The sequence below is a fragment of the Pristiophorus japonicus genome, chromosome 14 (genome assembly GCF_044704955.1).
Source record: "Pristiophorus japonicus isolate sPriJap1 chromosome 14, sPriJap1.hap1, whole genome shotgun sequence".
Taxonomy (NCBI): Eukaryota; Metazoa; Chordata; class Chondrichthyes; family Pristiophoridae; genus Pristiophorus; species Pristiophorus japonicus.
Genome location: NC_091990.1, coordinates 98,081,485 through 98,109,434, shown reverse-complemented (window position 1 = coordinate 98,109,434; position 27,950 = coordinate 98,081,485). Strand labels below are relative to the sequence as shown.

The window sequence follows — 27,950 nt, the reverse complement described above, 5'->3', positions numbered from 1 at the left end:
ACAGGGAATGTAAAAGTTTGGCCCGTGTATAAACCATAATTTACACTTGGCTGGTGTTCAAGCTATCCACAGCTTTTCAAACTTCTTAGCAATACTCGTCAAAGGCCTGAACCTATTCAGTGGTCAGGACTTATTGCCACATCCTTATACTAGAGACACACAATACATCAGGCTGTGATTTACTCTGGTTACCATGCAAATTAATCCAATGGATTCGGATTACCGGCTTTTACCAAATCCTAAACTGAACGCACTCAGGATAGAAGCAAGGAAATGACTTCACAGTTTTCTTTACTGATGATAAAAATAGAAATATAGTCTTATTTACTAGTACCACCACATCATAAGACACTGAGCCAAGTGAACGCTTTTTTTTATATAAATGAGGCTTTTGCGAGGAAAATGCCCAGAAGAGTAAAAATTATTTGTTTGGAAAAGAAATGAGGAAAACAATGCCGAACAGCTTCAAAAAGCTCATAGTTTGATAAAAGCTGAAGACTCAAAAACAGCAGTATACTGTTCTATTTCCTCATGGTGGAACAGAATTTAATATGGTAGGCGTGCAGCTTCTATGCTGAAGAAAAAATCTATACAGGAGTTATAAACATTAATGGGATCTGCAGTAACTGTGTCTAAGGTAGAACAGCAGCTTTTAGTGCCATGCGATTTTTTTTTTTAAATAGTGAAACCTTATGTACAATTTTTGGAAGGCAGAGGTTCATTCTGTCTAGTCATAGTTTTTTTTTTAAATCGGCAATTATAATTACTGAGGCATTAAAAATAATTAAATATGATCCTGACTTGCATCTTGCTCAGCCACAATTTCTACTTAACCAATAAACTTTTATTGTTCTCCGAGCACAGGCATTCCAATGAATGGAACTTTTTGTTCTTAAAAGGTCTAAAGTGCATTCATTCTCCGCACAGTCCATCGGGTAGTCCTGATTATCTGCTCAGTGTTAATAATTAGCCATAACAATATCAGTACATCTCAGATTATTTACACACCAGAGCTGAAGCAAATCAGGATCAAATGACCACAAATCACTGACTCCTTATCTATCTCATTCTTTTCCCAACAACAACTTGTATTTATATAGTGCCTTTAACGTAGTAAAATGTCCCAAGGCGCTTCACAGCAGCGTTAGAAGACAAAATAAATAAATTTGACACCAAGCCACACAAGAAGAAATTACGGCAGATGACCAAAAGCTTGGTCAAAGAGGTAGGTTTGAAGAAGCGTCATAAAAGAGGAAAGAGAGGTAGAGAGGCGGAGAGGTTTAGGGAGGAAGTTCCAGAGCTTAGGACCCAGACAGCAGAAGGCACGGCCACCGATGGTTGAGCAGTTATAATCAGGGATGCTCAAGAGGGCAGAATTTGAGAAGTTGAGAAATCTTGGGGGGCCGGGGGGGGGGAGCGGGGAGGCGTTGTGAGGCTGAAGGCGATTAGAGGTAGGGAGGGGCGAGGCCATGGAGGGATTTGTAAAAAAGGATCGAGGCGTTGCTTAACCGGGAGCCAATGTAGGTCAGCAGGACTTGGTTCGAGTTAGGACACAGGCAGCCGAGTTTAAATTTATGTAGGGTAGAATGTGGGAGGCCAGCCAGGAGTACGTTGGAGTAGTCAAGTCTAGAAGTAACAAAGTTATGGATTAGGGTTTCAGCAGCAGATGAGCTGAGGCAGGGGAGGAGACGGGCGATGTTATGGAGTTGGAAATAGACTGTTTTAGTTTGCCACGGATATGTGGCCGGAAGCTAATTTCCGGGTCAAATATGACACATAGGTTGCCAACAGTCTGGTTCAGCCTCAGATAGATGCTAGGGAGAGGGATGGAGTCGGTGGCAAGGGAACGCTGTTTGTGGCAGGGATCAAAGACAATGGCTTCGGTCTTCCCAATATTTAATTGGAGAACATTTCTGCTCATCCAGTACTGGAGGATCCAGTTCCAAGACCTGAAAATGGTGTAATTTTCTTCCCCTGCCCCCAAAAAGATGTACAGGGTTGTCTCACTCAACCCCAACACCACCTAATCACTATTTCTTGGATTTGTCTTGTCTGCTCTTTTACTCTTTTCAACCTTGGTGGATTCTGGTACTATCACCTAGACCTCTCGATAAAAATAACTCTTTGCTCTGAGGCACAGTCATACTTCAGACAAGATTTTATTCCTGTTGAGAGGGTGCAGAACAGCAGAGCTGGGGTAGTACAGTGGGTTTTGCACACTGTTCTAGATCTCTGGAACACGGGTTCAAATGCAATCCAGACCGATGAGACAGAAATTATCTAAGTAGTTTCAAAACCGTTTAAAACATTGAGCAAATATGGGCACAGGTTCTCAATTTTATTGCACAGAGCAAACAAATAAGGAAATTGGGACAGATACTGAGACAAACAGATGAGACATCATAAAACAGACATATTGGAGCTTTCAAAGCTGATTGCTAGATTTGTGTTAGGTAAGGGTCGCAAAGTATATGGTGCCAAGCTGGGTAAATGGAGTTAAGGTACGATCAGCCATGATCTAATTGATTGGCAGAGTAGGCTGGAGTGGCTGAATGACCAACTCCTGTTCTGATATTTCACAGAGATGAAATGAAAAAAGAGAGGTGTTAATGGACAGAGACAGATGATCAGACCCATGGAAAGTGACAAGGCAGACAGAGGTGAAAAGAAGCAAGATTTTTCTGCAACGTTTCACTGGACAATAGATGAGAATGGTGCCTTACCATCACAGGGATTCACCATTACAGCAGCTGTGCTGCCTGCAATACAGCCACTGATGAAGGAAACGTAGAATGGAGCTCTCTCATCTAGATTCTTCTGCCCCAGCTTGTTAAGGTTAGCAAACAGTGGGAAATAGATGATGGAGAAAGGAACATCCCTTTAAATAAACACAATAATGTTAACCAGAAAATGCTACACACAACAGACCTTACACCTTTTCTTTTATCTCAATGTATATATTAATTTATGATTTGTTCAAGTAATTTAGAAAGAGTTAAGTACAAGTACCTAATCAAATTAAAACTAGAAATTGGAGAGTTTATGGAAGCATTTTTTCCCCAAAATAACATTTTGCTTTGATGAAATGATCAACTCAGCTGTGAAGTTAGGAGACATGATAACATAGTTTAATATTTTAAAAGTCTGGAAAGAGAGTAACTATTCAAATGTGACTGGTTGGAGCTATAAATAACCTCCAACATCTACTGAAGTAAATCAAAATCAACACAAGAGATCATTGAATAGTCTCAAGGAATGGTTCAATCAACAGTTAAATAGCTTACAATATTTTTTTTTCTGCTCCCAGTTCTGTCCTCACAAGAAGCTTTCCACTGTATTCAAAGAGGGCGAGCTGATTAGTGTCACGGATTATGCCAAAATTTGGCATCAATATTATTCCAGAATTAGATGGGAGGTGTCCAATTATCTCCCTATAACATGGCCTCCTCCACACATAGCCCTACATTGAGTAGCTCAACTATGGAACTCATTCATGTGAGGCCTAAGCATGTAACCAATAGACATCACCCCCACCACTGAATTCAACCTGTAACTAAGTAAATGGTGGGTCAGCAAATTAAAAGGAAAGGACATTCGTGCTGCACTAAAGACACTTTATTTTACTACCCCCTCATTCAAGAGCTTGCTTCCAGATCTCATCCAACATCATTCTGTAACCAGGCAACAAGAGTAGTTTGGTGCCACTTGCCCACTGATTTTAAACCTCTCTCGGGCAAAGCACCATGGTTTCCATTTAGTGCCTTCCCCCTTCAGGATGACCAAGATTGGGAACTCAGCGTGTGACAAATTGGCCCCAACTACTGTTGTACACAATTAAAGGATGACAATGGGCAAGGACCGAGCAGATTGCCTGTGTATTTGCCTTGTTGGGTTGTGACTGGAACATAGCAAAGTAACCCCATTTCCGTCAAAGTAATAGTTCAATGAAGCACGCACATGATATTAACTGCAACAGTAAACTGAACATGACAATACAAAGAGACTGTAATCAATACTTGAGGTACACTGCACCATCAAAGTAATGTGCACACAGTTATTTGTATTGTTAAATCAGTCAGTGTTACAGCCATGGAAGGAGCATTCATGTTAATCAGTCTGAGAATCCTGCCACTATTTCACGGCTACTTGCTAAGGAAACAAGAAGTTTGACCAGGATCTGCTTTGATGCTTCATGCAGTCAAATAGCCTCACAGATCTGGTCAAGGCTCGTGTATCAAGAATAACTACCTGGTTGACAGAGTGCTGGCATCCATGGAACCATTTCTGACAAGGAGTCAGTGTCACTAGGAAAATCAAGGAGAATATTGGGAACAAAAAGACAGAACGTCACTAGCCCTTTTAAAAGTGAATCAACTTCAAACTCTCCCATTTACTTCTATTTCTGCTGATATTTTGGGGAATATTTTTAGCTTATACAGTGAGTATTGATTGACATTTCTGGATGAGGGGCGATTGCCTTGGGGAAGCTTATTATTAAAGTCAAATGCGATGGGGCTGCACAGACAGTCTCACGGTTGAAAAAACTTAGTTAACAGCGACGTCTCTACTTGTGTAAATACACCTTCCTCTCACCATCTGCACCAATTTACCAATTGGGTCATCAGCATTGACAATTCATATTTTTAATAAACAGATTACAATCAATTCAAGTTCATTTTATCTGTTGGGTTTTAATGCTGATAGCGAGACCTTCACTTTAAAATCTAAACGCTAATGTATATAACTCCGCCTTTTCATTGACTCTTTATTGAAACTCATGGCACTGGGATCTGATGGCTGAGAAGTATTTGAACTGTTAGTTGGTCTTCAGTAGGACTAGCTTTTATGAATCACTTGAAGTATTTTACATAGGATATACAGCACAGAAACAGGACATTCGGCCCAACCAGTCCCTGCCGGCGTTTATGCTCCACTCGAGCTTCCTCCAGTTTTTCCTCTTCTAAATCTATTCGCATAACCCTCTATTCCCTTCTCCCTCATATACTTGTCTAGTCTCCCCTTAAATGCATCGATACTATTCACTTCAACCACTCCCTGTTCCACATTCTCACCAACTCTTTGGGTAGGGAATTTTCTTCTAAATTCCCTTTGAATTTGATAACGTTCTTTGAACTGCGACCATTTGATATGCTGTTTCCTGGCTAAGGTGGACAGTTTTCATTGGCACAGCCAGGCTTTTGAAATTGCTGCCAGTTGACTTACTGACCTATTTTGGTTCCCATTAGCTTCAAATTTAAAATTCTTATCCTTGTGTTTAAATCTCTCTTCCCCACCCGATGCCCTTTTTCTGTAACCTCCTTCAGACCTACAATCCTCCTGAATTATGGCCTCCTGTGCATCCTCCACTCCCTTCACTCCACCATTGGAGGCCGTGCCTTCAGCCACCTGGGACTCAGGCTCGGGAATTTCCACCGAAACCCCTCCACCTCCTCTCCTACTTTAAGACCCTCCTTAAAGCCTACCTCTTTAACGAAGCTTTTGGCCACCCCTCCCTAGAGCCTGACCTTTTACTCAGTCCCTATTTCTTTGATTACACCTCTGTGTATGCTTTTCTATGTTAAGGATGCTACATAAATGCATTGTTGTTGTATGACTCAGTGTCAACTCAGTTGCCTTTATCAGCTCAGCTACTGGATGAGCTAAAACCATGCGGTACAAACGGGTGACAAGCTTTGATCTGCAGTGATATTGGGTGGCATTTAATTGCATGTTGCTGTGATTAGTATATAGGGCTAGAATTTCCCTAAACTGTTTTTCTGGCGCCCTTACCCAAGGTGCGCCGTTTTTGACCGCAGCCAAGCGCGCCGAAAAAAGACGTCGGTATTCTGGCCGCTCCCCAGCCTCTGTTCGGTCATGGCGCAGCGTAGCCCAATGGATTGGGGGAGGAGCCAGGTCCCGGCACTGAAAACAGTGCCGGGACCTCTGCACATGTGTGCTAGAGTAGCTCCTGGCAGGCCGTTTCTATAAACGCATACTGCAGGCTGTGTGGGAGGGGCCCAAAGCACGCTGTCCCTAGCCCTGGCCAAATGGGCTCCCTCATCGGCGGCCCGCTGCGTTCCCCAAGGTAGCACTTCTATTTTTTTTATTTGTTATTTATTGATTGCTTATTACTTTGGTCTTGGTGCTTTGGGGCAGGGTTCCTTCTATTTTATTTGTTAATTAATTGCTTTTTTACTTTTTGTGCTTTATTTGGTGCTTGGTGGTGCTTTAAATATAGTTACTTGCGCCGATTCCTTAACTGTAAGTAAGGTCTTTCTGTGCGGACAAAAGTGGACACATTTGCTGCCCTAAGTTAGTTTAGTACAACTTTTTTCTGGCCAAATTGGCATAAATGGTGTAAGTGGCTGGGAACGCCCCCTTTTGAGGAAAGAAAAACTGACCTAACAAAAAACCTAACTAACTCACTTACACTGACGCAAATTAAATGGCCATATTTGCAACTAAAAAGATACATCAGGAAAATCAGGTTACACCAAAAAAAACAGTGCAACTCATGGGGAAATTTGGGCCCACACTATGTACATATCACATCACATTTTGGTACCTTAGCAATGTTGCCCCTAAGCCTTTGTAAAGGCCGGCAATTCCTTTACTCCTTAGCAGCTCTTTGGTGATCTGTGTAGCAGTCTGTTGGGATTTGATAGTGGAGGTAGCGTGGCTTGTGCTAGTGATAGGACTCCCCGAGGGGGAACTCGACACTGCCTGGGCTGCCATCAGCTTCTGTTGGGCTGCTGCATGTAATCAGATGGAGTAAGTAGGTCAGTTACAACAAGCAGATTAAACAAGCCATATCACATAGCACAATAGAATACTTCAGTGTCAATGAATGAGCACCATGATTTTTGTTCCTCCAATTTTCTTTCCTCCCTCCCCACCCCGTCCCCTCCTGAAGGGGCTAACTCATGCTGGGGTACAGTTCCACAGATACCCCATCTAAGTGGCCATTCTACATGTGTGGATCCATGGTGTCAGTAGGCTATTCAGCAGTTTCTGTCCTCGCAAGTAATGCTGATACCGTCCTTACCCAAGACCGGCGCGTTAACACTTTCCAGCTGGAGTCACTGAATAAAGATCAGGAGAGGGAACCCCAGCTTTTTGGCTCAACTCTCGAGTCCAAAGTATAAATGATTTCTAGCAATGAATTATACGCCAGAAAAAGTAACAGAAAGATGTCTGAAAAACCACTGCCCAGTGGGGAAGCATCCAATAGAAATGCTTCAAAACGTGTTATTTGTTTTGGTAGATTTCATTTTGGAAATGTAAAAAAAAAAGGTAATTTAATATTAGTTTGCAATATTCCACATTCAAAAGTCACAATGTCAGATCTGTTCAGTAGTAATTAGATGCACAGCAGGGAAGTTACTGGGGAAATTCAGGGCTCAAGGTGTTAGTTACAGTTCTGATTAGCTTGGCAGTTTGCCACATTAAAATATAATACATTATTCATACACTCATTGACTGCCCACAACAAAAACTGGAAAGCAGCCCTCCTCTCTAGCCACCCTGGTGGCTCAGATGGTACGACAGTATGTAATTCAGACATAAAGGGGCCAAAATTGCCCTCTGCCTGAAAGGGGGCGCAATTGCTGCTTTTTTCTTTTTTTCTTTTTTTCTGCGCCCCAATCCATGGGGCGGAAACTCAAATCAATTTTCAGCTGATTTTTTTTTTGGAGCGGGGTGGTGTTCTAGGCTGCTGCGGGGTGGAAGTACTGTTCAAGCGGGTTGGCCACCCCAATGAGTCATCAGGGCCGCGCTGATGATGTCAGCACGACGCGGACATGCAATGTCACGATGATGCGTCACAACATCCCTCCACTTCAGTTAAAGGGGAGGGCCGCTGTGAACTCTGCACATATTTTAGTTTGGTCCACTGGGCCACTAGGGAGGGTTTCAGCTGGGCCAGCTGCCTGGCACCCAAGAGGGGGTGCCAGGCTGCCTATTGGCAGCCCGGCTGAACGCGTGGGCACCATTATCGGGCTGACCTGGCAGTCGGCCAACAAGTAAAATAAAATGCAGGAGCCGGCAGTGCGCCCTCCCCTTTAAGAGCAGACGCACCGCCCAGCCACACACAGCTTCCCGCCAGGGAAAGCTGGCAGTGGCACTGACCGGCTGGCAGTGCCGCTCACGTGGGGCAATTTGCCACGGGGGTCGGAAAGGGGGTCACCGCTGTTCGCGCTGCTTCTGTCCCGGGGGCAATTTCAGACGGGTTGGCCCATCTGTCTCTGCCCCTGGTTGGTAAGGCCTCTCCGCTCTATTCCGGCCTCTTCGAGGCGGTAATAGAATTTATAGAGGGGGGCAATTTCGGCTCCAAAGACTATAAAATCCTGGCTTTCATTGCCAGTCTGTACTGAGTTTACTGATCTAAGTCAGGGCAGCAGTGGGGGCGGGGGGTGGGGCTATGATTAGCTAACTCCCTCCCAAACCAGAGAACCACTTCTAAACAAGTGACCCTTGTTGGAAGTGCACATGTGGACATCAGGTTGGGACAGGATTGGGGTTGGCAGTGATGCCACTTGCAGTTGAATATCCTGCTAATACTTAATGTCTAGATTCACACATGAAGAATGGCCACTTGGGTAAGCTAGCAAAGGGTGCTGCTGCAGAAACCACCTGTAGAACCAATACGCCAAGCGAGAGTCAGCAGCTTCAACTGTTGATAAGACAGCGAGTGAACAAGAAATTGCTGTTTAGGTTACAAAACGGGCCTAACAAAAATGGCTTTGAGACATCCTTCAAAGATCAGTATCAGCATGTTACTGTTAAAGTAGCCAACTCTGATTGGATGCATTCCTGGAGGTTTCATCATTTGACCTCTCGCCTTCAACTGCCCCACTCAGTCAAACAGTCTTTATTTCCATCTCCAATATTTTTATAACTAATAACCGAAAGTGTTCAAAGAACATAAAAAAACACACATTATTTCTCTTTATAGTCCCTATAATTTCTCTCCCCAGTTGCTTACAGGAGTGCCCTCGAGACTAATCTTTCATTTCTGGAGACTCCAGGCCAATCCCGAGGCCACCCTGGTCACTGTACACATTCTCTTTTTTTTTACTGCCACATACCAAGACGTCCGGCATCCTGCAGCTGGATCTTCAGCATCTCCATAGGGGTGGTTACAACAACCTGACAGGTCCCAGCACCACAACCTGCCAGCATCTCCTTGATCAAGGTTAGCTTCTTCCTACAAAAGGAAGCAAAATAAAAGTTAATGTTGAGTCTGGTAATAAGCACTGAAAATTGAGCCTCTCGCACGACAGCATTAGCTTGACGAGGGCAATCAAAATTTAGCTCCATTCCCGCTCCCCTAAAGGTTTATTTTGAGAAATGAAAACCGGATCATTTCTGGCATTTCTATTTTTGTACTCAAGGGCGGGGATATCAGTTTCTACTTTGGTCAGCCTAGCTTCAAGCACAGACAAAATGGGGGTTAAATGCCGTATAAAGCTTTCCCTTCACCATCCCCTTGAGCACTTTATTGGCAACCAATGCTGCATTATGCGCTGGGGACTCATGCCACTTCCACATAAGAGGATGCTTGGTGCTGTTAGAGACAAGCACCTTACATCCCATCAGTCGGAGCTGGAATTCAAGCCAGGATAGATTGCTAATCCGTTCAACCAGCCAATAATGCAACTTTTGGAAGCAACCATCATTATACCCACAAAAATAGCTCTTTTTTACAGTTTGCCTTTTGAAACACTGCTTTCCATACACAAAATACATCCTTATCAAAGCAGTATGAGGCACGTAACTATAGTAAGTTGCTTTAGTTTGGTTGAAAGCAGTGATTTACATATGATGGAATTATTTCAACCCAAGTTCACTTTGTGATCAGAAAAAATATATATTCAAACAATCCACAGAGAGGGACAGAAACAATCAGATATCCACTATGGAATATCCCAGTGACTTGATCCCAAAAAATGGGCAAACTTCACAGAAGCAGGAAATTTGTGTTTTCCTTTATAGTGTCCTTGAGTTTAAAGTCAGTAGTCTGATCCTATGGTGGATTTGCATAAAAAAGGTAAAAGGTGCACTTGAGAAAGAAATGTTTATCAAAAGCAACATGAAGAATTGAAAACATCCCTCTGGTACTGGTTGCTTTACTTCAGAAACGGATCTATAGCAGGTTATGGATTATCAACGTGATATGTCAAGGGAGCCCAGTGTACTTCCATATAAAGCTCTGTGACATGCTGGTTCACAGCATTTCCTCCACAGTGATATCTAATACAGCACTCAAAGGTCCCCAAATTCTGGGTCGATTATTTCTTCTACTCCAGTGATACATTTCTTTCATGAATCACTCCCCTCCCTCACTATCTAGTACTCGTGCAGGACTTTGTTCCGTGGTCTTCAAACATCACTGGACTCAATATCGAGTTCAACAATTTCAGACCATAACCTCTGCCCTTATTTTTTCACATGGAAGCTGTTGATGATTCTGCCATTCCCATTTACACCTCTTCTCGACGCGTCTTTTGTTTCTTTGCTTGTCCCATTACCATCTCCTTTTGCTTTGTACTACAGGTTGAGCGTCCAAAATCTGGAGTTCTGAAATCCGGACACCGGGCTGATCGGTGGCGGGGTCGTCCAGAAACATGAAAATGTTCCGAAATCCGCACTTCCCCCCACCTCGCCCTCCCTTACCTCGGCAGCCCAACCTTCCCCGACCCCCCCCCCCCCCCCCCATCACTTACCTCGGCAGCCCAACCTTCCCCGCACCCCACCCCCCACCACCACCACCTCTTACCTCGACAGACCGACCTCCTCACCCCCTTACCTCAGCAGCCCGACCTCGCCACCCCCCGACTTACCTCGGCCGCCTGCCCCCCCCCCCCCCCCGACCACCTCAGCCCCAGACAAAGACGTTCCGAAATTCAGAAATACCCAGAAGCCTCGGTCCCCATGTTTCTGGATTTCGGACGTCACATCTGTATCATCCCTTTTGTCATTTAATCACTTCAGCCTTCCACCCTATCACAGACCTTCCCTTTTGTTCTTTCCTCCCCCATCCCCTGTTTCAAAGCAGTAAATATTTCAACTGCTGTCAAATTTGTCAATAAATGTTCAGTTAAACAGAAAAATAAATTAACACTGAGCCAAAGGAGAAAGACAGGTGACCACAAGTTTGGTCAAAAGGTGGGTTTTAAGGAGCGTCTTAAAGGAGAGGTGAAGAAAAAAAAACAGCAATTTTTTTTTGTCCCTGATTACAATTTAATTTCACACACAAGTCATTAAGGTTCGATTTAGGAACCTTCACATTCCTATAAAGTTCTGTTTTTCCGCGAAGGCCGAGTAGTTCAATGGTTTAGTACACTTCTCTTTCACTTCCAACAGCTGGGTTTGACTCCACCCAGACTGGCAGGATAAGTGTCCTATCTTCACTGGCTGTAAGGGTTTGCTCTGAACGCAGTCCCAGAGTGACTGCCCAGAACTGCATGATGCTGACAACAGATGCCCAAAAGTGTTCCATTACGAGCACTGACATCTCCCAGCATGACGAGCACAAAAAGTGACTATTAAATATGAATTGCATCTTCCTCAACAGCTTCTGACAATTCAACAGGATGGACTACAGATGGTCTTTACAGATTAATTAGAGATTATTAATATATTCCTTGAAGGGATCTGAAATTTATAATGACAGACAAGTGGTCTTAAAGTCAGGTGATCTTACAAATTACATTGCAATTTGACATGCGATAAAAGCTTCAAAAAAACACAACCTAGCACTAAGGAGTTAGTCTTGGCTCAGTTGGTAGCACTAAGGTCACGGCTTCGAGGCCCACTCCAGAGTCTTGGGCTCATAATCTAGGCTGGCACTACAGTTCTGAAGGAGAGCTGCATTGTCAGAAGTGTCGGCTTTCAGATGAGACATTAAAACGAAGCCCGATCTACCCTCGTAGGTGGATGTAAATGATCTCATGACACTATTCAAAGAGGAGAGTTCTTCCCTGTGTCCAGGTCCATATCTATCCCTCAATAAACAGCATTATCTTATTGCTGTTTGTGGGATCCGTCTCCAAAATGTTTCCTCCATTACAACAGTGACTGCAAAAGAAGTACTTCACTGGTTGTAAAGTGCTTTGGAACATCCTGCGATCATGAAAGGCGCGATATAAATGCAAGTCTTTCTTTCTTAAACTGAAAAGTGACAGTTCTGAACATATTAAATCAACTGGCTAGGGTTTCTATTGGCTCAACAGAAAGATCTTCCAGCTTTCTAACACTTCAAATAAAACTACACTACAATATAGGACAATTCTGCCCAGTGACAATACAGTTCTTAAATGCACTGGGCAACATGAACAATGGGAAGGAAACCGTAACATTTTCCCATAAGCAAGACGTCCCTTTTTCATATCGATTACCTATCTGAGCCTGAGAATTGTGTGTAGCTATATAGAGGGGGTGAGTCCTCCGCTCTCTATGTGTGGGGGCTATTCAGGGAGTGAAGTTGGTGAATGGTAGTCTCAATTCTCCCAAGGCTTATATGTATTCAGTTCGACCACACGACAAGAGGGAACTGAGAAAAAGGAAACGACACAAGTTTTTTTATTTACATTGTTGAAAGGCAGGAAGGTTTGGGATTTTATTGAATACTGCCGTCTAAGTTTTCAATTAGAATTCTTTTGAAAACCATATAGATCTGATGATACAAAAGCAAAATACTGCGGATGCTGGAATCTGGAATAAAAACAGAAAATGCTGGAAATCTCAGCGGGTCAGGCAGCATCTGTGGAGAGAAAGCAGAGTTAATGTTTCAGGTCAATGACCCCTCGTCAGAACTGGAGAGTGTTCAGAAAGAACACATTCTTAAGGAGCACTGAAAGGGGAAGGGGAAGAAAGAACAAAAGGGAGGTCTGTGATAAGGTGGAAAGCAGGAGAGATTAGAAAGACAAAAGGGATGATGGGCCGAATTGAAAAAACATTAGTTGATAGGGTGTGAATGGTTGGATAATGACAAGCTGCCAGTAGAGACAAGGAGAAAAAAAGAAACCGATTCAGGGGTGGGGGGGGTGGGAAGGGAGCCAAAGATTGGCAGCGGTTGCGCTTTGAAATTGTTGAACTCAATGTTGAGTACAGAAGGCTGTAAAGCGCCTAAACGAAAGATGAGGTGCTGTTCCTTGAGTTTGTGTTGAGCTTTGTTGGGACAGTGTAGGAAAGGTCAGAGTGGGAATGCAGTGGAGAATTAAAGTGACAGGCGACTGGAAGCTCAGGGTCACATTTATGGACTGAACGATGGTGCTCCGCAAAGTGGTCACCCAATCTATGCTTGGTCTCTGTAATGACTCAAAAGTCTGGTTATTGTAAACTCATTCAGGTGCAACCTGATCCATCTTTATTCCAGTCCAAGAGTACTAGCGTGACAAAGACACCCAGCTTATATACAGGTGACAAGCACACATGCCGCATGTGTACAGCCCGATGACCTCCGACTGCAGCGCCCTCTGGTGTCTGGTGACCCCCAAGCTTTAATACATAACAACATCCCTCTTTTAAAATCTTAACAACAGTCTTTTTACAAATTAAGACTGTCTGGGACTTTCCTCTCATGAGTTGATCCTCTCAGTTCAGTTTTGAGTCCATTGAGACGGAGGGCTGAGTAGCCAATCTGATGGGAGTGGTCATGACCACATCAGAGACTGACGGTTCAGAGTCAGTGATGTCAGCAGAGTCCTCTGATGAGTGAACAATGGTTGGTTGGTCACTGACTGAATCTTCTTCACTCGGTTCCAGTTCATCCGTGTGCCGCAGTTTAACCTGGTCAAGGTGTTTCCTGCATGTTTGCCCATTCTTGAGCACGACAATAAACACTGTTACCCTCCTTGGCTGTAACTGTGCTGGCGATCCACTTTGGACCTTGATCATAGTTCAGTACATAACCGGCTCGTTGACCAAGATGTCACATGACACGGCAACACGATCATGACACCATTTGACATCAGTTTTCAACACGATCATTCAAATCAGGATGAAGAGAAAGCCTGGTCTTGAGATTTCTCTTCAGTAGTTCAGCAGGAGGAACCCCAGTAAGCATATCTTGGCCTGTAACTGAGCAATATACATGACAGCCGTCTCTGCAATGAGCCCCGAGTTACACGTTTCATACTTTGCTTGATTGTTTGAACGGCACGCTCTGCTTGACCATTAGAAGCAGGCTTGAATGGAGCTGATCTCACATGTCAGATGCCATTGAGTTTCATGAACTCCTGGAACTCAAGACTTGTGAAGTAAGGTCCATTGTCGGGCAAACCACGAGTAGCAAACATGATACGACGGCTCTTAATGGTGGCTGTAGACGTGCTGGATGACAAAACAACACACTCTATCCACTTAGAATAGGAATCTACTATGACAGGAAACATCTTGCCTAGGAACGGGCCCGCAAAATCAATGTGGATCCTCGACCATGGTTTGAATGGCCACGACCAAAGACTCAGCGGAGAATCTGCTGGTACTTTACTGAGCTGCATGCAAATATTGCACTGATGCACACATGATTCCAGATCAGAGTCAATTCCAGGCCACCATATATGAGACATAGCAATAGGCTTCATCATGACAATATCAGGATGAGTGCTATGAAGTTCTCGTACAAATTTTTCTCTACCTTTCTTAGGCAAGATTACACGGTTACCCCACAGTAAACAGTCTGACCGAATAGACAGCTCATCCTTGCGACGGTTGTAAGGTAAGGTTCCACACGCATCTCCATAGGTATGGCAGACCAATCACCAGTGAGTACTCACCGTTTCACAACCGATAAAATAGAGTCATGGCTGGTCCAGATCCTAACTTGTTGAGCAGTGACAGGGGTGCCTTCACTCTCAAAAGCATCCATTACTAACAGTAGATCTGCAGGTTGAGGAGTCTCCACCTCAGTTGTGGGTCAGGGCAGACGACTCAGTGCATCGGCACAATTCTCAGTGCTAGGTCTTTGATGGATGATGTAATCATAGGCAGGCAGCGTCAACGCCCACCTTTGAATGCGGGTTGATGCTTTGTTTTCTGCAAACAATGAAATGAGTGGCTTGTGATCTGTTTCTAGTTCAAAACGAAGACTAAAAAGGCATTGGTGCATTTTTTTTACCCCATACACACAGGCCAAAGCTTCTTTCTCTACCATACTGTAAGCTCTTTCCGCTTTAGACAGAAGCATACACAACAGGTTGTAGCTGGCCCGATTCATTTGCTTGTTGGAGTATGCAGCCAACCCCATATGAAGCAGCATCACAGGCCAATACAAGACACTTACATGGATCATAATGAACAAGCAACTTGTTTGAACATAGCAGATCTTTGGCTTTCTCAAAGGCTCTATCTTAAGACGCATCCCAGACCCAGTTGTCGCCTTTTCTTTGTAACACATGCAGTGACTCTAGTAAAGTGCTCAATCTTGGCAAGAAATTACCAAAGTAGTTGAGTAGCCCAAGGAACGAACGCATTCGGAGGCCTGGGTGCATTTTTGATGGCCTCGTTTTCGAATCAGTAGGCCTGATGCCAGCAGCAGCAATCTTCCTCCTGAGGAATTCGACTTCAGGTGCCATGAATGCACACTTCGAGCATTTCAGCTCGAGTCCCACTTTGTCCAGACGCTGTTGGACTTCAAGATTGTTCAGATGTTCAGCAGTGTCGCGACCTGTGACCAGAATGTCATCTTGAAACACGTCTGTTCTAGAAACGGACTTCAGTAAACGCTCCATATTCCTCTGAAATATGGCTGCAGCTGAACAAATCCCAAAAGGACACCTGTTGTAGATGAACAATCCTTTATGGGTGTTCATGCAGGTGAGTTTCTTCGAAGTATCGACAAGCTCCTGGGTCATATAGGCAGACGTCAGATCCAGTTTCGTGAATGACTTTCCACCAGCGAGCATGGCAAACAGGTCATCAGCCCTCGGTAGCGGATACTGATCCTGTTTCGAAAATCAGTTAATCGTAACCTTGTAATCTCTACAAATCCTGACAGTGCCATCACTCTTCAACACAAGAACAATGGAACTAGCCCATTCATTAAACTCGACCGGTGATATGATCCCTTCACGCTGGAGTCTGTCAAGCTCAATTTCAACCTTTTCCCTCATCATGTACGGAACAAACTGAGCTTTGTGATACAGTCCGGGTGAATCTGCACCTTGGCTCCTGTAAAATTACCAATGCCCGGTTCAAACAAAGGAGGAAACTTTTTCAATACTTGAGCACATGAAGTATCATCCTCCAAGGACAACATCTTGACATCATTTCAGTTCAGCTTGATTTTCTCGAGCCAATTCCTGCCAAACAGCGTTGGACCATTACCTGGGACGATCCATACTTGTAGCTCGTGAACCACAGCGTCATATGACACCTCGATTGCTGCACTGCCGAGCACCGGTATAAGTTCCTTAGTGTAAGTAGGCAACTTGGCATTGACTGGACTCAGCTTCGGTTTTGCAGCCTTAGTGTCCCATAGCTTGTCGAATGTCCTTTGGCTCATTATCGACTGGCTCACACCTGTGTCCAGCTCCACTGATACAGGCACGCCATTCAGCTTCACATTAACGACTATCGGCTGGCTCTTGCTCAGGAACGAATACAGTCTATTCACTTGCTCCTTGGGTTGCGTATCCGGGTCATCACTGAACTGGTCCTCATCAACCATGTGGTGAGCCACACAACGCTTGCTCCGTTGTGGACACATCCTGTGAAGATGCCCCACTTTCGAACATCCAGTGCATGAGTATCGTCTAAACCGACACTGATGAGGCTGATGATTGCCCCCTCAATGCCAACAGGGTGAAATCTGGTTTGAACCGGTTGGCGGGCTCTGAGCAGCGGCAGGTTTCGCGTAAGTAGCTCTGCCCGAAGTCAACGCCATCTTGTTTACAGTACTTGCCGTGGAACTCCAATTCGTCGATGATATCTGCCTCAAATTATCATCCGTCGTCATGCATGCCTACGCAGTCGCGATGGCCTTTTTCAAATCCAGCATTTCTGCAGCCAACAGCTTCCTGAGGATCGCATCATGGCTGATGCCTATCACGCAGCATGTCTTCCAGCTTGTTCCCGAACTTACACTGCTCAGCAAGATGTCGCAGGTTGGTGACAAATCACGACACATCCTGGCCCTCAGCATGAACATACATGTAAAAATGGTAGCGTGATATGATGATCCCCTCTTTTGGCTTCAGATGGTTACTCACCAACGTACACAATTCCTCGTACCCTTTTTCCACCAGACGTACAGGTGAGAGAAGATTCTTCATGAGGCTGTAAATTTTCGGACTACAAACGGTGAGAACTGCGCTGTGCTTAACTGCGTAGGCCTCTGCCACAAAATACTGATCCAGGTAGTCAACAAAATCTGCCCAATCCTCGCCCTTCATGAATCTCTCCAGGATTCCAACAGTGCCCATTGTGCATGCGAAGGTTCTTGAATTACCTCGTCGCCAATTGTAATGACTCAAGAGTCTGGTTACTGTAAACTCACTCAGGTGCAACCTGATCCATCTTTATTCCAGTCCAAGAGTGCCAGCATGACAGACACCCAGCTTATATACAGGTGACCAAGCACACATGCCACATGCGTACAGCCCAATGACCTCCGACCACAGTGCCCTCTGGTGTCTGGTGACCCCCCAAGCATTAATACATAACAGTCTCCCCAATGTACAGCATGCAGGGTGGGAGGAAGTGTAGTGGGCTTAAAGTGGATACTGGTCGAAAGCCTATCCCCAGAGATGGAGACGTAAAAGTCGAGGAAGGGACTAGAAGAGTTGGAGATGGACCATGTGGAGGTGAGGGAAGGATGCAAATTGGATGCAAAGTGAATGAAATTTTCAAGTTCAGAGCGAGAGCAGAAAACGGCACCGATACAGCCATCAATGTGCAGATCTGATGACACTTCTCATTAGTCACTAATGTGCAGAGAAACTAAAGAACACATGGGCAGTAAGATGCTGCATCAGAGTTTTTCCTCCTACACACCAATTTAAATATAATTGCAGAACAGGATTTACACATCACTGCAGCATTGAGTGAGAAGCCCAAGTGTATGCTTCGACAATCAGCTGGAGGGCATTCAACCAGTGTTAATTAATGCTCAGCTCATTCTCTACTAAAGTCTGGAGTATGACACTGTATGGCTATATCATTGGAGAAATCCCTTAAGGTGATGATCACCCTCTTGCAAGAAATTAATCAGTCAACATTGCCGGTGGATTTTTTAAAGCATGTTTGCTAGCGAATGCAGGTGGGCTATTCAGTCCTGTGAGGCACTTATAGCTGAGAATCTTTACTTATACACACACACACACACACAAAAAAAAGATACGCACTGACTTTAGCATGGATTACTGGGTAATAATCAGAAGTCAGGCAAGCACCCTGGCTGATTTCTTTCCACTCTGTAGCCCAAGGGTGTTGGTGCCAATTGTAACACCCATACTGCTGGTCAGGTTGCAATCAGCTAACTCGGCACAGACCCACCTTTACCCAGCCAACCTCTAAAAAAGATTAGTTCAACTTAGCTCTGAGCCTTTCAGCACTAAAGACAGTCAAAATAAGCCAACTAATCCTCATTGCCATGATTTTGTGATGTAGTCACAAGCCTTATATTTCAAAGAAAACCTCCCAAGATGATCTGTGCCCCTCTGGCATGCAATATGCTTAGCCACATTTCTGAATTTATAAAGATTATTACCAAGTTAGTCACGGTGTAGAGTCCTCCCACTAAACACAAGGGTAGATCATGACTTTGTACGATAGTGTAAAACAGGTGATAGTGAGTCGGCAGCCCCTTTTACATCTTTCCTGATTTTTATCTCCATTGATGTCAATCATACAGTCCTTCTTCCATCAGCCACTTGTATTGCTACTTTTCATTTTGGTACCCTCCGTCACTAATACACGCACACTCAGACTTATAATGCTTACATTTCCAATCAAGTTACAATAGTAATTCATTTTCAAATGCTGTCAAAGTGACTTTGCCGCTTCCGAAGATTGTATGATTTTGATTCAAGGATAAAAAAACAACAATATGATCCGTGCCTGAAACGCTGCATCTGTTGTCAGACACTATGATTTTCTGCAAGCAAAATATTGGGCCCAAGTTTTGGGCCGCGCCTAGAACGGCGCAGCCCTGACCTGGACGCCCGTTTTTCGCGCCACAAAGTGCGCCTGAAAAAAACTTACAGATTCTCCGGCTCCCTGCTGGTCCTCTGGAGTCGGGCGCGGCGCAGCACGAGCTGTAGGGGGCGGAGCTAGGTCCCTGGCTGAAAACAGTGCTGGGACCTCTGCACATGCACGTTACAGTGGGCGCACGTGTAGTAGCTCCAGGCGCCCAAAACTGTGTGGGAGGGGCCCAAAGCCCGCAGCCCCTAGCCCTGGCCGAATGGCCTCACTGGGGCTGCGTGCATAAGGCTGCCTCCCACGCCCAGCTCCTGCTTCCTCCCGACCTGACTCCCGCTCCCCCCCCCCCGTCCCCGGACCAGACCCGCGTTCCCCCCGTCCCGCCACCCGACCTCCCTCTCCTTCCCCCGACCCGAACCCCCTTTCCCCCCACCCCCGAACCGATCCGACCTCGCCAACCACCACCCCCCCGACCCGACCCGCGCTCCCCCCCCCCCGCCCCCGACACGAACCAACCTGTGCTCCCTCCCTACCCAAACCAACCCGACCGTCCCCTCGCCCCCACCCCCCGGACCCGACCCGACCCACGCTCCCGACCCCGACCCGCGCTCCCCCCGACCCGACCCGACGCCACCTACCTGTAAATCTGGTGCTGGGGACAAGCCCTGCCTGAAGTCTTGGGCCCGGCCCGTTCAGCCTCCCCCTCCACTTCTCCTCCTCCTCCTCCTCCTCCTCCTCCTCCCCCCCGCTTCCCCTTCTCCTCCTCCCCGCCCTTCCCATTCTCCTCCTACACCCCCCTTCCCCTCCCCACCTTTCTCCCCCATCACTCCCCTTCCCTCCCTCCCACCCCTCCCCTCACTGTCAGAAACACAGACACTGACAGAGAGTGAGAGACACAGACAGACAGAGAGATAGAGACACTGACAGAGACACACTGGGGGGGGGGTGGGGGGGGCATCCCAGCACGCTTTTGGAGGGCTCCCGGTGCTGCAGTCGGTAAGTAGAAAATGTTTTAATTATTGATTTTTAAAAAAATTATTTCTTATTAATTTTTTTTGATTGATTTATTGGCTGATTTATTGATGTTTTTATCATTTATTATTGATGATGGCTCTTTATTTGTAAAACTGAAGTGTTTAATGTTTGTAAACTTCCCTTTAACCCCCCCCCCCCCCCACCCCCATTCCCTACGCCTGATTTGTAACCTACGCCTGATTTTCTAAAGTGTAGACAAGGTTTTTTCGAGCGTACAAAAATCTTCACTTACTCCATTCTAAGTTAGTTTGGAATAAGTTTTCACTGCCGAAACTTTGAAAACAGGCCTAAGTGGCCGGACACGCCTCCTTTTGGAAAAAAAATTCTGTTCCAAAGTGAAACTGTTCTAACTGACTAGAACTGGAGCAAACTGAATGCCGAGAATTTGAATTTCTAAGATACTCCGTTCTACACCAGTTGCTCCAAAAAATCAGGAGCAACTGAGGCCGAAACTTGGGCCCATTATTCCTAACCCTTTAGGTCGGAGATGTAAAAAAAGCAATTTGATTTTAAGATCAGCCGTAAGCAGCAAGGATCCAGAAACTTCCACAGCCGAATGCACATGCCAACAATGCCAATAGAGCACTGGCAATGGTTTTAAGAACATAAAAACATAAGTAATAGGAATAGGAGTAGGCCATATGGTCCCTCGAGCCTGCTCCGCCATTCAATAAGATCATGGCTGATCTGATCATGGACTCAGTTCCACTTCCCCGCCCGCTCCCCATAACCCCCTATCCCCTTATCGTTTAAGAAACTGTCGATTTCGGTCTTAAATTTATTCAATGTCCCAGCTTCCACAGATTTACAACCCTCAGAGAAGAAATTTCTCCTCATCGGTTTTAAATGGGCGTCCCCTTATTCTAAGATCATGCCCTCTAGTTTTAGTCTCCCCTATCAGTGGAAACATCCTCTCTACATCCACCTTGTCAAGCCCCCTCATAATCTTATACGTTCGACAAGATCACCTCTCATTCTTCTGAATTCCAATGAGTAGAGGCCCAACCTACTCAACCTTTCCTCATAAGTCAAACCCCTCATCCCCGGAATCAACCTAGTGAACCTTCTCTGAATTGTTTCCAAAGCAAAGTATATCCTTTCGTAAATATGGAAACCAAAACTGCACGCAATATTCTTGGTGTGGCCTCACCAATACCTTATATAGCTGTAGCTTTTATATTCCATCCCCTTTGCAATAAAGACCATTGGCCTTCCTGATCACTTGCTGTACCTGCATACTATCCTTTTGTGTTTCATGCACAAGTACCTGCAGAACTGCAGCACTTTGCAATCTTTCTCCATTTAAATAATAACGTGCTCTTTGATTTTATCTGCCAAAGTGCATGACCTCACACTTTCCAACATTATACTCCATCTGCCAAATTTCTGCCCACTCACTTAGCCTGTCTATGTCCTTTTGCAGATTTTGTGTGTCCTCCTCACACATTACTTTTCTTCCTATCTTTGTATCGACAGCAAACTTGGCTACGCTACACTCAGTCCCTTCTTCCAAATCATTAATATAGATTGTAAATAGTTGGGGTCCCTGCAGCACCCCACTAGTCACTGATTGCCAACCAGAGAATGAACCATTTATTCCAACTCTCTGTTTTCTGTTAGTTAGCCAATCCTCTATCTATACTAATATATTACCCCCAACCCCGTGAACTTTTATCTTGTGCAGTAACCTTTCGTGTGGCACCTTTCAGGCTAATGGCATTATCCCAGTTTGGTTCGGAGTCACAGGTACTACCTGAAGTCTGACCGAGTTCCCTGATCCCACTTGGAACAGCAATAACGGTGCTACAATTGGCTCAGTTCAATTAAGCTGGGGGAGCGGGGGGGGGGGGAAAGAGGGTGAGAAAATCAGCCAGGACTCCAGCTCCTGTTCACCATTCAGTGATCCCCACTGGAAAATGCGTGTGTGGAAATCGCAAGAGGAGATTGGGGTTGGCTATATTGCACTCTACAGCCAAAAAGCTTGCTAATTTTCATTGTCTAGACTCACGTGTTAAGAATGGCGAGGTACAGGAGGAAAGAGAATGCCAACGTAAAACAAGAACATACATAGGCCATTCATCCCTTCAAGTCTGTCCTTTCGTTCAATTAGATCATGGCTGATCTGTAATCACTCTGTTTAACCACCTTTGATCCATAACCCTTAACATCCATCAATCTCAGTGTTGAAAATTTCAACAGTTTTTTTTGAGGGGGTGGGGAGGGGGCAGGAGAGGGGGGAAGAGAGCGCTTCAGATTTACACTACCCTTTGTGTGAAAAGGTGCTTCCAGATTTCACTTCTAAATGGCCAGGCTCTAACTTTATTATGCCCTTTTGTTCTCTATTCCCTGACCAGAAGAAATAGTTCTTTTGTGTCTACCCTTGTCAAATCCCTTTATCATTTTAAATACCTAGAGTAGCTCACCCCTCAACCATCTGAACTCGAGCCAAGATTAGGCAATGTGTCCTTGTCTGTTGCGTACCCACTCCAAGGTCAATATATCCTTGCTGAGGTTTGGTGCCTAAAACTGAACGCAGTATTCAAGATGGTGTCTGGCCAAGGCACCGTACAACTGAAGCATCATTTCCTCCCCTTTGTATTCCAGCCCCCTGGAAATAAAGACAGACTTTCCACGAGCATTTTTGATGACTTTTTGTATCTGACTTGTACCCCAGCACATGTTAGTGCCTGCAGGGCAGCAAAGGAGAACAATTGCCAAAAGAAAAATGAATGTGAGGGCCAGTTATAGAGTAATTGGTTGTGTAAGTGTTCTCAGCTTCAAACAGTTTTAAATCATCAGTTTATGTAACAGGTAATCTGACAAATCCCTTATACCGAGAGAAAATTAAACACATTTGAATTTGATACCTGACATCAACTATGAGGAGGAGTGAGGAAAAGTGCTAGCAATAATCCTCAATAAAGCCAATTAAAAATAAATACATTTGTTTAAATAAAATTATCCTCATATCTATTTGAGCAGAATACGCAGTAGGAATAGTAGAATACTTACGCCTTGAATTTATGCTGCATAAATATTAATGTACAAACGCTTAATGCATTTGTATGAAATTCCACTGTCTTAAGGCAATAGTCTGCATTTAATAATTGTACATTAATGTATGCACAGCATAAATGAAGGCCTTAATATCTTATCCACACAAGAATGACATTATGACCGACTGGCAATTATTGGTTAAGAGGTCTTAAACTGCCCATCATGCATCCCCTATCTCTTTCACACAACTATAGTTAAAGGGGAAAGCAAGTTTAGGGAAACATGAAATATTCCATGTAAACACTTCATTTTTGATAGTCTTACGCCTAAAAAAAAATAAGTAATTTTAAAAAACAATCTCAGCAGGTCCTTGCTATGACCATTTAATTTGGTGACATCATGCTGGGTAAAGTCATTACCCCAGTTTGGTTCCATCATACAGGAGAGCGAATATGACTCTTTCTTGCAATGCGCTAAATTTGTGACGCTGACCTGCATCTTCTAGCTTCAAAAGCTGACTGTCAGCGTGGTTTTAGCCCAGAGACCCAATCCTTACAAAAAAAATATTATTTTTTTTTAAATGGTAGGACAATGAACAAAAAGGTAAATTTATGTAGAGAAGGGACTATTTCCTTCCCCGTTACGTATTGGGCACATTTCCTGATAATTTTATTCAAAGATCTTGTACACAAATTCATCCGAAGAAATTAATTAATTCAGATCTGTTTTCGGTACAATGCCGCAAGGCTGCTGCATCTGCAATGGAAAGGACAATGTGACATTCAGCTTTGGTCAAGTCATGCAATAGAAATCAACTCCAGAAGGTTAAACTACAGGCCTCTACAGGTATACCACAAGACATGGACCATTCCACGAAGTCACATTGGAAAATTAAACAGCATGATTTTTTTTTGTAAAGACATGGTCAGATTTGAGAGCCAGAGAGAGAGTCTGCCTTATCGTGCTTTTCTGTGTCTCCCATCCTCCCCTGGTCACCTGCTTCTCGTATATCAGAAATAGCTATCATCCATACAGTGATTACGTGCAGGAGCATCTGCTGGCTTCTCCATAGGGATCTGAGTCAGCCAGAGCTGCAAATGACTGATTGTCTGCAAGGTTAAAACAAGAATAACCGCTGAACGAAGTTAGATCTAGCACAAGAATGGGGCTTTATTTCAAAGCTATAACAACATTTAGCTTTTCATTATCCTTCAAACAGTGCCCATCACATTATTTGGATCAGTAAAATCATTTAATTCGTTACAAAAGAACACATCAAGGTTTTTAATAACCTATGAAAGAGCATCCTGCACCAATTATTGGGGCAGATTTGCGCCAGGTTTGCGACAAAATCGCAGTCGGCAGGATCCTCGGGTACCTCTTTGCGGCGGTGCTTCCAAGTACCGCCAGGGGGAGGTGCGCCAAGGTGCAACGACGCAGATTGCATTTGCGTCCAGAATACCAACAGGTCAAACCTGTCGGTTAAGCCCTGCCAGCAGCGATAAGTATGAAGTCCTGCAAAAAAGGTAAGTTAAAGTTTTTATTTTAAAATTATTTTTCAGCGATTTAGTGGTAAGGGTTTTGAGAATGTTGTGTGAATGTTTTTTGCAATTCTTTTTTTTGTTTTTCCCCCCCTCCCAAGACCTCTCTCGCAGCGCTACTGGCCCCGGACTAAAGTTGCCAAAACATGCGGTTTGCACCACAAACCATTGTGCAATGCCGACTTTCACAAATGTTAGACCTAAAAATGGTAGTTTTTTTTGCCGAAAAACGAAAATCTAGCCCAATATTCATCATAGGCAGACCGTCAAACGAGGACAACTTGCTTCCACACCAAATATTAAGCCTTGGTGCGATAGGCGTTATTGCCATTTTGAGAGTTTAACTGGACTAGGAGCTGCTACTGCTAGAAATGAAAATTTGTGCTCTGAGTTACAACCATCTGGGGTCCCCAAGAGAAAATCAGATCTTTTGACCAAATTTGGGAGTTTGCAAATTTTGCTTGGTTAGTTGGGTGGCAGACGCATGTGGAAATTAGCACATTTAAAAAGGTCTCCAAAACGATCGACTGAGAAATCTACATCCATCTGTAGAGTTTCACTTTGCCCAAAATGGATAATCAATCTTCCCTGTAGGGACATATCTCACTTTCTTAAGGCTAGTGAGTTCGGTGCAAGCTGGCAGAGTCAGAGTTTTGGGATTCCCAAAGTATACTGCTGGGCTCTAACCAGCTAAAAGCATACATCATGTGTGAGTATTGTCATTGGTAGGCTTCCCAATGTTTCTTCAGCTGGGACCACCCCATTAGGGCTTTAGCCTGCAGGGTTATATGGAATGAAGTGGGCAGAATGCCAGCCTCCAGTGACAGGTCTATCTTTCCAGGGTCCATGCGTGAGGCTCAATGATCACCAACAGTGCCCTGGAATGCTGCAGGCCTGCCCCGCTCAGGTATTGCATTACTGAGTCTGTCACAGAGACTTGACTTGGAGCCACTTTTGACACCAAAGAAATCTAGCTAACTTCCAGCCGCAAGGCAATAGGCATAAGCCAGTCATTGGACTACTGATGAGTGCAGGTTTTGAGTTCTTGTGAGTTGGACGGCAGGTACCAGGAGCCCTTCACAAGTGGCATGGTGAATTGCATAGCTCACCAAAAATGTGCGAGTGCATCATCATCATCCTGATTACAGCATGGGCACATCCAACATCGCACTGAATAATGACTCCACCAGCTGGAAGTGCTTCAGCAGCAGCTATTTGCCTCTCCAACCCAAACTTGATAAGCACTAAGCCCTAGATACAAAACATGTAGCTTCCAGGTAACACCTTCCAGTAGATTCTGTCATAAGTATTAGCGTTGGATTGTACCAACCTCGGCATGTCTGTGGCCGTGACGTCGGTAGCGGCTCCCGGCCTCGTTGCTGGCTCCAGCCTGCTGTGTAGTACGATTTTCCCCTGATTGGGCTTGTTAAGCCCAGCCAGCATGTTTCCTGGCTAATTGAAGGAAGTGGGTCTAATGATGTCATATAATGGCTCATCATCAGCAGGTTTCCTTAAAGGGACCATGCGCAAATTTATTTTGACAGTTGTGCTGTTAGTGTTCTACAGCATTGAGGAGCTGCAAACACTGACAAGCACTGCATGGAGGTGCATGGCTGCACCCAAGCTCTCCCTTGACTCCCTCCATATGCTTATGGTGAGAGTCACAGCACGCAGGGAGGTTCTCTTCCCTTCCAATGGGTACAAGACACGTCCCCAGGAGACCAAAACAGCCTGGTTGCACAGTATACAATAGGACACAAGCAGGGATGATGTCGGAAGGACCAGGCTGCAGCGATGCAAACCTTTTAATGATCTCAGTAGATCACGAAATGTTCCTGCAAAGCCACACTCAACCTCATCCTGCTGTGCCACTCATCACATCCCCATTACTCTACCTTCCCTACCCTACTCCTGCACATCCTTACTCACAACAGCTTCTTGCACTTCCACCCATCCCTCTCTATCAACATTATCACTTCCCCATCTCACAATCCACCCCTCACATTCCCACTCACACCAACTAACAACACATAATGGTAGGCGTTTGGGTGTTTTATGCAATGATCATGTAAAGCTTCTGTTAATGTGCTGTCAAACATTAAAATCTTTATTTTCAACACATTGCGTTCTTGGACAGATTTGTTTGCACCTTTGGAAGTGGCTTAGTGGGTTGCAGTGAATGGTGAGACATAACGGTACCACCACCACTGCCACTCCCCACCCCCACAGGCAATGCTGATGAGTATGAAAGGAATGGTTTGGGCATTGTAAGGATGCTTTATGGTGTTGGGGTGTGGTGGTGCCACTCCACATCATGTGGCAACGTGGCACATCATGTGACAGCCAGGGTGTACAGCATCAAGTGAAGTAAATCTGACCATGGTGAGGCCATTCCTGGCGTCCCGGGCAGCAATGTGGTCGGGTGCTGATGCCCTGTGTCCTGTGCAGCATCAGGTGATTGCAGAGAAGGTTGGTGTTGTTGGTGCTGCTTTCATGCCCGGTGCTGCTGGTTTTGGGGCTGATTGCGGTGGGATTCGGAAGACCAAGGTGAAAGAGTTTCAAGGACACTGATGCTGGTGGAATAGATGGTAGGTGAAGTAGAGATGACAGAACTGTCAATGGTGGGAGAGGTAATGAGGTCAGACTGGATGGAGACATGCAGCATTCTGAATCTGTAGTGGAAATGCAGTTTTGAGAAGTTAATGGCAAAGGGCACATTTCTCAATCAGCTGGGAGCTTCGACTTGACATCTGAAGCTGTCAACTCATCAACTGAAACAATGGCTGGTGAACTCCCGCCTCAGCTTCACAGACGAGATCTAGACACAGCGGGAAACTGGTGGGCGACCAGTCAAATTCAAAAAGTTGTGAACAAAAGCATTAAGTGGCTGTAAACAAGCCACAAATTATTTCATTGGCTTCCCCCACCGCTGTGTGTTGGATCTGCTCCGCACTGGCAGACTCAAAGGCGCATGGCGGCAAGTTAACAGCGGGGTCCCGACACGCTGTCAAAAAAAAACATTTTCCCACCAGACCTGCCGCTGTTCGAGCCCACTGACCCCTGAAAAAATTCCCCCTTTAGTTTCCTCATCAGCTACGTGAGGGACATCTTCCTTCAGATTGGTGGAAAGATCTAGTCAATCAGGGCAGCCTGTGACATGCCAGCCACCTTGATGTTCCTGATATCCAAGTCCAATGCCTACCAGGCTTATGCATCAACTGCTTAATTCAGATC

The 27,950-nt window shown here is 44.9% G+C and overlaps 1 protein-coding gene across 2 annotated transcripts in view; it reads right to left on the bottom strand.

Moving 5' to 3' along the window:
* slc25a22a (solute carrier family 25 member 22a) overlaps positions 1 to 27,950 on the bottom strand; it is a 145,772-nt gene that overhangs the window by 6,433 nt on the left and 111,389 nt on the right. For both annotated transcript variants that reach the window (XM_070899402.1, XM_070899403.1), the window contains exons 6-8: positions 9,087 to 9,205; positions 6,566 to 6,752; positions 2,724 to 2,878 (exon numbers count right to left, since the gene is read on the bottom strand). In XM_070899402.1, the coding sequence (XP_070755503.1) occupies positions 2,724 to 2,878; positions 6,566 to 6,752; positions 9,087 to 9,205 (461 nt within the window). The remainder of the gene's footprint in view (positions 1 to 2,723; positions 2,879 to 6,565; positions 6,753 to 9,086; positions 9,206 to 27,950) is intronic.